This window comes from Anas acuta, chromosome 24, assembly GCF_963932015.1.
Source record: "Anas acuta chromosome 24, bAnaAcu1.1, whole genome shotgun sequence".
NCBI classification, from domain to species: Eukaryota; Metazoa; Chordata; class Aves; order Anseriformes; family Anatidae; genus Anas; species Anas acuta.
In genome coordinates this window covers 2,712,969-2,722,832 of record NC_089002.1, presented here as the reverse complement: position 1 = coordinate 2,722,832, position 9,864 = coordinate 2,712,969, and the positions used below count along the sequence as shown (strand labels likewise).

Sequence of the window (9,864 nt, the reverse complement as noted above, 5' to 3'; positions counted from 1 at the left end):
GCTGGCTCCAGCCCCCCTCAGCTCCTAGCACAGGGCATCGCCCCCTGCTCCATCCAAAAACTCCCCAATTCTGCCTCCGATTTTATTTCTCTAGGGTCTCTGTGTTTCGTGGCGGGGGGCAGGAGCAGTGATGGAGAGCGGGTGCCCCCCAGCCGCCTCCCCCCCACTGCAGCTAGGCCTTGGGCGACGCCGCGGGCTGCAGCCGCTGCAGCTCCAGGACGCGGAGGAGGAGGAGGAAGGCGACGCTGAGGAGAAGCAGCCAGAACAGAACCCAGTAGTGCTGCGGGAGGAAGAGCCACGGCCGCCACAGCTCCGCCGGGGACCCCTTGGACCTGGGGAGAAGGTGACAGGGGACGCTCGTCACCCTAAAGTGGCCCCAGCAGGGCCACTTTTGCAAACCCCAAACAAAACGAGGCTGGGGAGGGTGCGGGTGACCTGCAACGCACGGGGAAACTGAGGCAGGGGCGAGATGAGGCAGCCACAAACCATCCCTGCTCTCCATCCCCAAGCCCCCCAGCTCCATCCCCACATGCCGACCACTTTGGGACCACAGAGCCCCCCCCAAAGGCTGCAGGGAGGACGCGGGGTGCGCTCACATCAGCCCAAGCTGCTCCGGCTCCTCGCCCCCTGCGCTCGTGTCCTTGCCGTCCGCCCCAGCCGCCGGCTCCCCGCTCATGGTGCTGCCCCGGCCCGGTGGCTCCAGCTCGCTCCTGGGGAGGGAGAAGGCAGGAGGCTGTGCTGTCCCCCGTGGGACGGTGGCAGACGGTGTCACGGTCCCCTCATCACCCTCTGGGTACCTCTGGGTGCTGGCCGGGCGCTGGGACCCCTCCGGCTCGCTGGCGGGGGACGCTCGGCTGTCCGTGCTGGCACCTGGCTGGGCACAAAAAGGGGGGATTTTGAGCAGCCCCCCGATGGCATCGAGCCCCCTCCTGTCCCCGCTGTGCTGTGCGGGTCCTTACCAAGAGCTGCTTGGGGATGACGGCGATGCTGACTCTGCGGCGGGCAGACGCCTGCGGGGAAGCGAGGGGCTGCGGTGAGCATCACGCCCCCTCCCCGCGCCCCCCAGCCCCTTCTCCCACCTCCCCACCACGGGCAAGGGGGCACCGAGGAGGAAGAGGAGGAGGAGGAGGAGGAGGAAGGACCCTGCCAGCCTCCCGCCAGCCCTGCTGCTATGGGGGGAAGCCGGTGAGGAGAGGGAAAGGCAAAGCCAAGAGCATCGTGCCCATCGTGCCTGTCCTTGCTGCTTCGAGCCGTGCCACCGGGGCTGCCTGACCCCTCCCCGAGCGCTCCCCTACCTCTTGAGCTGGAGGGGAACCAGTGCCGAATTCGAGCTGGTGCTAGAGAACGGCCTCCTGCCAGCCAAGCCCTGCAACGCAGAGGGACCTGCCTGAGACATCCCGGACACCATCTCCCCCGTGGCCGCCCCTAATTTTTGCCCCCCATCCCCGGTGTTTCTAGCAGACCTCGCCCGCAGCAAGCGGCTGGGAAGGGTGGTGCTGCCCGGGGGGGTGGCGGGTGCGCGGGGACAGCCGGGTGAGGGACGGTGGCAGGGCACGGGGACGATGGCTGGGGGCTGGCAGCGGGGCTGCTGCGCCCGGTTACCTGCTGGAAGGATCGCATCAGGGGGTGAGGCCTCAGCCGTGGCTCCGCATCATCTGGGAGCAAGGAAAAGAAGTCTTAGGTTGCCCCCAAAATACAAAAATAAAAATAAAAACGGGGGCTGATGTGCAGGAAAATGCAAACATCCCCCCAATTGAAGGCGAGCAGGGCCCCGTGCCCCATGCCTGGCACGAGTCCCAGGGGTGCCCTCGCTGGGGAGACCTCGCTGGGAGCGTGCGTGGGGTTTGCAGGGCCGGGGGCTGGGGACAGAGCGTCCTTTGTGTCCCCCCCCCGGCCCTGCATTCCCCGCTGAGCCGCGGGCTGACAGCTCTGCAGCCACCAGCAGCTGCTCCCACCCCGTGGCTGCCGTTCCGGGGCCCCTCGTGCTTGTCATCAGGTCGGGTGGCTGCGGCCCCAGCTGTCACCCGCCCCCGTCCCCGTCCCCAGACCGCGCACCCGAGGGGCTCGGGACCAAACCCCGCAGCCCACCTCACCCTGGGTCTCGGCCAGCTGCCGGTTGCGGGAGTTTTGCTGGATCAGGCGCTTCATCTCCTCCAGCTCGGCGTGCTCCCGCAGGTGGTGCCGCTTCAGGTTCTCCACGTGCTGGACCATCACCTCCGCCGCTCGGCTCATCCGCGCCTCCTGCAGCCGGGGGGCACGGGCCATCAGGTCCCAGCTCCTCTGTCCCTACAGCCCCCCCGCTGTCCCCACCAGCCCCGGGGGCCTACAGCGGTGCAAACGGATCCCTTACACGCACCCATGGGCAGGCAGATCCCTTGCACCCCAGCATTCACAAGCTGGATTCCCACACCAGCAGCAGGAGGAGCACGGACAGACCCCAGCGGTGCGTCCCCAGCACCCTCCACCCCCCCCATGGGTGATCACCGACCTGATGAACGGCCCCCAGCTTCTCCGCAGCGCTCGTTGCCCGCTCCACGGCGGCCGCCAGCACGGCCAGGCTGTGCTGCAGCTGCTCCAGCGTCTCCTTGCAGCCCGCGTCCGAGCAGGATGCGCCCAGCCTCTGCGGGGGGACAGGGGGAGGATGGGGGCTGCTGGAGATGAGGCTTCGAGTCCTCCAAACCCCTCCGGAGCTGGAGGTCCCCGGCGGATGCCAGCTTGCCCCGGTGTCGCCTACCTCCAGGGCAGCCCGGCACTGCCCCAGCTCCTCCTGGATGTTTTCCTCCGCCGCATCCCGTGCTCGCTTCTCCACCTGCACCCGTTGCCGCAGGGTGAAGACGTCGCAGCGAAAAGCCAGGGCAAGGTGGGCAAAGGCTGCCTGGGGGGCAGGAGGGCACACAGGTGGGACACGGGACAACGGGAAGGCCACGGACCATTGTCCCCACGGCACAGCCAGCCCCCCTTTAGCATGTCACCAAACAGGGCTGTGCTGAGGGCAATTAGCAGTTGCCTTTCCCCAGCACTCATTAGGCTGTGGGCAGCCCCCAGGAGATGCCACGGGCTTTAAACACAGCCCCAGGCAGCTGATAACGCATGGAAATCCCAAACCCTGCTGGCAGGAGCGTGCCAGGCAGATGCCAGCCCTCGCAGCCAACACGCCGGACAGCAGAGCCTGCCTCAAGCCCTGGCACTCGCAGGACAATTAGTTTTATTAACGTGGCTTCTGCTGCCTCCCTGGCTGAGGGCGAGCTGCAGAGCACTTTGCAGGACTGCGGGCGCGCAGAGGTCGGGCTCGTCTCGCCACGGAAATGCGGCTGCCTCCCAGTGCCAACAGCGTCACCGCGAAAGGGACTCGTGCAGCGACTGCCAAGGGACTGCGGTGCCAGGGCCGGGCGCACGGCATCCGTCCCCTGTCCCTTGTCCCCTGTCCCCGTTCCCCAGCAGCCCTCACCTCCACATCCTGCTCCGTCAAAGCCACGCTGCAAAAAGAAAAGCGCTGTCAAGGGTGGTGGCACCGTGGCACCAGGGGGCTGCACGCCGAAAACACGCTTGGGCTGCTCCCAGGGGTGCCGGCCACCGCCAGAATTGGGACCCCCGCCTGCAGAGCAGCTCTCGTGCCATGGGAAGCCCCATCCCCGGAGCACGCCGTGCCCCGGGACCCCCCCCCCCCCACATCCTGCAGCCCCCCAGCAGCGATGCCGGTGCTCGCCCCTTTTACCTCTGCAGGCCCAGCCTCTCCAGCACCGGGAGCTCACCGGGGAAGCTCAGCAGCGGCTCCTCCAGGGTTTCTGCATCTGCGGGGAGGCAGTGACACCACTGGAGAGACTGCTCATGGAGGCTTTTGGGGTGCTTTTCCTCCTCCCTCTGCTCTCCTGTCCCAGCGTGAGAACGTCCCGATCCTTCCCCCAGCACCAGCAGGGTTTCACATCCCCCAAATCAGTCCCCGGGTCTCCACCACGGGAGACAAACCCCATAGGATCCCAACACCCCAAACACTTCAAGCCCCACCACGAGGGGACCCAGCTCAGGACCTGGATGGGGACTCACCTTCCTCGGTGCCGTCACTGTCCCCGGTGCGCACGGCCAGCTCCTGCCTGTCCTTGCCCGGCTCCTGCGGAGGGGGACAAGGGTGCTGTCGGAGCAACCCCCTCCTGGTGCTGGACGGCATCCCAAAAAGAGCATCACCGCGTGGCTCCGGGGGCCCAAACCCGGCACCCTCCCGTCCCTCTCACCTCGCTGACGCGCTCCGTGCTCTGCTCGCTCCCTGCCACGACCCCGTCCGGGTGTCCCTGGGGACTGCTCATCCTCCCTGGGGACAGAGAGGGTGGTGGCAGTGTCCCCTTGCCAGCCTCGCACCAGCCTTGATGGAGACCCCCCAAAAAAACAAAAACTCCAGGAGTTTCCCAGCAGGCACAGGCTGGCAGGTGTCCCCCCAAACACCTCCACATTTTTAAGGATGTCCCCAGCACTCAGGAGCAGCTTTAGGGGACCCCTTCATGCTCCCCAAGCTGGAGGGGGCATTGAGATGCAGGGAGAGGGGCCCCCTTCCTAAACCCACGCGATGCTGCTCAGGAGGGTGCATGAAACAACCCCTCTCCCCCCATCCCCACTGCCCTTACCTTCATCCGGAGACGCGGGGAGCCCGGCCGGCTCTGCCTGCTGCTCCCTGCAGAGAGGAGCCCGAGTAAACCCCAAAGAAACTCCACTAAACCCCAAAAAAACTCCGGAGGGAGAGCCGGCATCCCACCCCCACGCTGCCCCGCACCTGGCTCCTTCCCGAGCATCCTCCCCAGCCCGCTCCGTCCCCGCTGGCCCCGGCAGGGGCTCAGCCTCCCCCTGTCCCTCCGCTCCCGCAGCCGCTGCAGAGGAGCCGCCGAAGCCGCTCGCAGCCAGCTCTGAGTCACCGGCCCGCGGCCGCGCTCCTCCTCAGCACATTTATTGCGCCCCGGCTGCCAAGCTGGCCTCTTCGCAAGCACAACGGCACACGCAGCTGCTGGCAGGGCCCCCAGGAGTCATCTCGTGTCACCGCCGTGGGGACAGAGGGCTTCGGCACGAGTGCACGCTCCCCAAAATCCTGTCCTGGGTGCAAGGAGGTCCGGCAGCTCTGTAGCATCCCTGCTCGGTGGGGCCGGGGATGCTGGAGCACCCACATGTGGAAATTAAGGGGCTTCTGTGCAAAGAGCTCGTGCCGGAGCCCAGCGTGCAGCTAGAAAAGGGGTTTGCACCCCCAAAATTTGCTCCAGGCTCTGGACAGGGCTCAATGGAGCTATTCCCTTCAAGTCAGTCCCCAGGATTAGCAGGAAAAATGCAATAATAATAATTTCTGCTGCGCCCAAACGCCACCCGGTGCCACCAGCCCCATGGTGGCCCCGCTGGCACCCGCCAGCCCCCGGTGCCCCTACCTGTGAGCCGGGGGGCTCTGCCGGCAGCCCCTCCTGTGCCGCTGCCGCGCCGCACGCCCCTGGGCACGTCCCTGCGCCTCTTCCCCCGCGCCCGGCGAGGTCCCCGCGAGCGGCTTCATTTGCACAGTGCGGAGGCTCCAGGACCAGCACACCTATCACGAGAGACACATATTAGCTGCGCGCAGATGGGAGAACGCCTCTAAATGTTATATTTTTAAAGCGTTTTCGCACCCAGCAGGAGCTCCGAGCTCCTCTGCTGCTTCAGCGTGGAGGCATCTGTGGGGAAAGGGGTGGAGGGGCCCCAGCGGGACGCGGGGGGGATGCTGCTGGGACGCGCACGGGCACAGGGAGAGGAGAGCGAGGGATTTATGGCGAGCCACCTCTCAATACAACGCTGAGGGCAGATTTTCCCCTTGCTACCCCCATTTTCCTGCCCCTCGTGGTCTCTAGCATCAAGGACATGATCCTCAGCTCTCCATGGGGTATATTTGCACCCCCTGCCAGCCTGGGCACCCCGTGCAGAGCGGGGGCATCCCGCTGTGCCCCAGGCTGGGGGCGCTCCGAGCAACCCCGCCTGGCAGGCTCCTGGATAGATAAATAGAAGGGATTCCCAATTCCTTCTGTAAGCAAGCCCGGATGCCTCATTTAAGTTGTTTTGCAATGTTTAAAAAACAGAGAGAGAGACGGCAGAGAGCCCGGGGAGTCGCTGCCAGCCCATGATGATCGCCGTGCAGAAGGGGCTCTCCTGCAGGACGCATGTCCTGGGGAGCCGTGCCTGCAGCAACGCAGCTATGGGGCAGAAGGAAATTATTTTATTTTATTTTGCCAGGACAAAAGGCAGCAGAGATTTAAGTGGGCAAAGAGCAGGGACCGGCTGAGCCCCCCCCAAGCCTGTGCAAAGCCTCAGCATCAGTTGCCCCCGCACCAAGTGGGACAATTCTGCTTCCCCCAGAGCCTGCCCAGCCTTGATCTCGGTGTAAAAGCGAGCGATGCTCCACAACGTCAAATCCCTAACGCCTGTCGGCTGGGAATTGTCCCCGACACCTCTGCCCAGGGGTCCGGGGAGCCCCCAGGGATCCCCAACCTCATCCCATCAGTGAGCATTGGGTTTTTCCTGAGGGATGGCCCCCGCTGCGGAGTGTTTGCTCGGTGACAGCCGCCGCAGCCCCCGCGGTTTGCCCGCTCGCAGCTCCTCATCTCTCTCTCTTTTACGGCTGCAAATCCAGAGGCAGGCGGCTCGCTCGCACAACGGGGCACAAACATAACCCCCCAGGCAGCCAGACCCAGCTCTCCCTTGGCTCGGGGACTTCAGTTACCTGCCCAAATCCGTCCCGAGCAGCCCACGGCTCGCACCCAGCCCTCGGTGCAGTCGGGTCCCCGGGAGGGGGCCGAGGGGGGCGGCTCAGCCGGCGGGTCCGGGGCCCCAGGCGGTGCAAGCCGGCGGCGGCAGAGCCTCCTCGGAGGGGAGAGCGACTGCATCTGGAGCTGAAAGAGCTGCCAGGGAATGGCTCGAAGCGAGAAGGCCTTTAAAGGACATGCCCGAGAGCGGCCGGGAGCTCCCTGCTTGGGGCCAGGGCAGGCTGAGCGCCTCGCAGGTGGCCGCGCATCCCCTGCTCGGGGCACGGGGCACGGAGCCCGATCCTGCGGCCTCTAGCAGGGGGGGAGAGCTGCTCTCCGTGGCTGGGGAGCGGAGCTGGGGCTCAGCATCAGCCCCCACAGCAGGCTCAGGGTCCCCGTGGAGATGGGGGCAGCCCTACACCTTCATGGGGGGGCACAGCACGGAGCTAAACCAGGATGGGTGGCGAGGAGCCCCCATAGTGATGTGTTCAAAGTCCTGTCCCTCCTGCCCCCACTGGCAGCCCCGTTTCCCCCAGCCATCAGCCCCGCTGCCCCTTTCCCTGCCCGACCCCTCTGCTCAAATCCATCGCATCCCCTAAAGCCGCTTTCTTCCCCTAATGAGCTTACGTGGAGTCGGACTCGATGCTCACAGGGGGCAGCCTGCAGGCAGGCATCGCCGTCAGCCCTCCCCCTGCCCCTGCTGCAGGTCTTTGGGGTCTGCAAATCCCCCAAAGCCTCAGAGGGCAGCCAGCAAACGGGGCAGGGCTGGCCCGGCCTCGTACCCAGCTGCTGAGGGCACAGGATGCGGCCCCGGGGCCAGGGAGGGCTCGGAGGGAATATTTGAGGCTTTGAAGCAGGAGCTGTGCGGTGCCACGGTGGGATGAAGCTTTTGAAATGGCCACCAGCAGCTCTGCCCCACCAGGATAGGGTCTGCAAATTCCCCTGGAGCTTCATGGAGGTGTTTTTTTGTTGTTTTTTTCCATCCTGGGGCAAAGAAACCCTGCTTGGCTCTGACCCCACAGCGGAGCTGCTGGGAAGCCGTGAACCAGCTTAGGGGAGGGACAGCCCCAGCTGCCCCCTGCCTTCCCTGCAACGCACCTACCTAGCGACACCAGCAGTGGTGTGCATGATTAGCACCAATTAATGCCAATTAGCACCTTGTAAGCTCACACTGCCAGCCCCAGGAGCTGAGCAGGGGCAGCGTGGGTGAGGGAAACAGCCACAGCCGTGCCCCAAGGCAGACTGACATCGGCACCCTCTGCCTCATACACCCTTCAAAGGCCTCCCCTAGGATTTCCCCTTTTCCCCATCTCTCTGTGCTGCTTGCTGCCCATCTCCAAGAGTCTCAGGGTGCGAGGGCTGGTCACTGGGGCTGGTCAATCCCACTTCCTAGGGGATTTTCTGAGACCCGCTGTGAGCAGAGGTCGCTGCTCTGAGCTGCGGGAGGATGCTCGGGGCTCGCAGGGGCAGGGCCGGACCCATCCCACCGGTGGTACCACCAGAGGCAGCCAAGCCAGGTGCCAACAGGGGTGATAAACCAGAGCAGCAGAGCTTCCCCTTCACCTCTAAATTTGGGTTTTCCCTGGGAAGGCAGAAGAAGTCTCCAGGCACAGTCAGGTTTGCACAGGCACTGCCGATCCCATTGCTAACCCACTGCTAAGGGCAGACCCAGGCACCTGCCTGCTGCATGCAGTACCATTCCCCTCCTTGCTGGGCTCCTTGCTGTCAGCATCACACGAGGGGCTGCTTGGGCACGTGGGTCTAACCTGCACGGTTTGGTGCTGATGCTTTCTCTTGTCTCTCCTCGACACTGCCTGCAGCCAGGACACACACAGTGGGGCACGGGAGTAAAAGGGGGCAGAGGGTGGAAGCTCAGGGGATGGAGGACGGACACCCTGTATATACCAGTGCCTTCCCATCGACACAGCCTCATTAACCAGCCCTCATTAACCAGCGCAGCCTGCTGGCCCCAGCCCTGCAGGCACCATCCTTCCCCCCCAGGAGCAGCAGCGTGGCCCTGGGCCTGGCACGCCGCCCTCCACAGCCTCTGCCCGAGCCTCCTCGCAGGTCCACGGTTGCAGAAAGCGGCTCTGACAGACACACAGCCCTAAAAACACCACCACCTCAGTTCCCCACACCAGAAAAGAGCTTTTCTGCCTAAAAAGCTCCTCTGTTGCCCACCCACCCCCACGCCAGGGGGTCCGAAGAGAAACGCCACCCCTTTATGCAGGCCGTCGTATTCACAGAGCCTCTACCAGCATTTGCTGGAAGCACCCAGGGACTTTTATTTATTCTTATTTTTCAACCTGGGAGCGCCTCTATCACAGTTAAGCTCTAGGGCCTTAAACAAGCGCAAGCAGCCCCACGCACAGACCTGCTGAAGGATGACGCAGAGCGAGACCCTTGCTGGGACATCTCCAGCCCTGAGAGCTGAGCGGCTGCTGGGGGCTCGGGGTTCAGCCCTCGTGCCTCCTCCGGAGGGGTCCCACAGGAGCTCACGGCCCCGGCATCTCCCCGGGGCTCCTCCCGAAGCTGCGCTCAGACGGCGGGGACGGCGGTCATCTGGATTATCCACTTCTCGGCTCGGGGAGAAAGCCGCTCAGACAGGCACTGGCTGCTGCTGCTGCGGCAAAGATGATTTATTAGGTCGGTGCGGGGGGCCCAGTCCTGCAAGAAGCACAAGGCGAAACCCCAGCCCTCGGCCAAACGCATCTTTGTGTGGCCCTGATCTCCCCCAGCTGACAGGGAGCTGGCAGCCACCAGCCGTCCCGAGGGAGAGCACGACTCTCTTATTATGATTAAAAGCTCGCTGGCAAAACAGAGGAGAAAGAATGGTTTTGCTTCTTCTGGTTGAATTTGAAATTTCAGGCTGATAAAAGGCTGCTGAGCCTTTCCCAACGCGGCTCGCTCTGAGCATCCCAGCCACCAGCTCTCAGCTCAAACCTGCACCAGCCTCGGCGTACTGGGGATTACACCCGTGTGATTCACAGCTTGTCACCAAAATGCGGTCACAGGATGGCTTCCCCAGCCCCAGCATTACTGCAGGAGGGGACACACAAACACCACGGCTTGGATGAGTCTGCAGCAGAGCAGAGAAATTGCGTACACAATCGCATCGAGTTAATTT

General features: G+C 64.4%; 1 protein-coding gene across 1 annotated transcript; it reads right to left on the bottom strand.

Moving 5' to 3' along the window:
• Positions 1–68: 68 nt before the first annotated feature.
• LOC137844168 (inositol 1,4,5-triphosphate receptor associated 2-like) lies at positions 69–7,387 on the bottom strand. Its single transcript, XM_068660302.1, has 15 exons — positions 7,365–7,387; positions 5,400–5,551; positions 4,617–4,663; positions 4,230–4,306; positions 4,045–4,108; positions 3,716–3,791; positions 3,449–3,476; positions 2,735–2,875; positions 2,489–2,620; positions 2,094–2,241; positions 1,603–1,655; positions 960–1,010; positions 798–874; positions 597–710; positions 69–332 (listed from the first exon to the last, which is right to left on the bottom strand). The coding sequence occupies exons 2-15, from the start codon at positions 5,516–5,518 to the stop codon at positions 173–175; spliced, it is 1,287 nt and encodes a 428-aa protein (XP_068516403.1). The 5' UTR covers positions 5,519–5,551; positions 7,365–7,387; the 3' UTR covers positions 69–172.
• Between the last annotated feature and the right edge of the window lie 2,477 nt (positions 7,388–9,864).

What these genes read in the sequence shown, in the direction of transcription:
- LOC137844168 (XM_068660302.1), bottom strand. Translation starts at nt 5,518, where the DNA reads ATGAAGCCGCTCGCGGGGACCTCGCCGGGCGCGGGGGAAGAGGCGCAG. An exon ending in AGTGCCGGGCTGCCCTGGAG is followed by an intron (nt 2,621 to 2,734) that starts GTAGGCGACACC and finishes GTCCCCCCGCAG; the next exon opens with AGGCTGGGCGCATCCTGCTC. An exon ending in TCATCCCCAAGCAGCTCTTG is followed by an intron (nt 875 to 959) that starts GTAAGGACCCGC and finishes TTTTGTGCCCAG; the next exon opens with CCAGGTGCCAGCACGGACAG.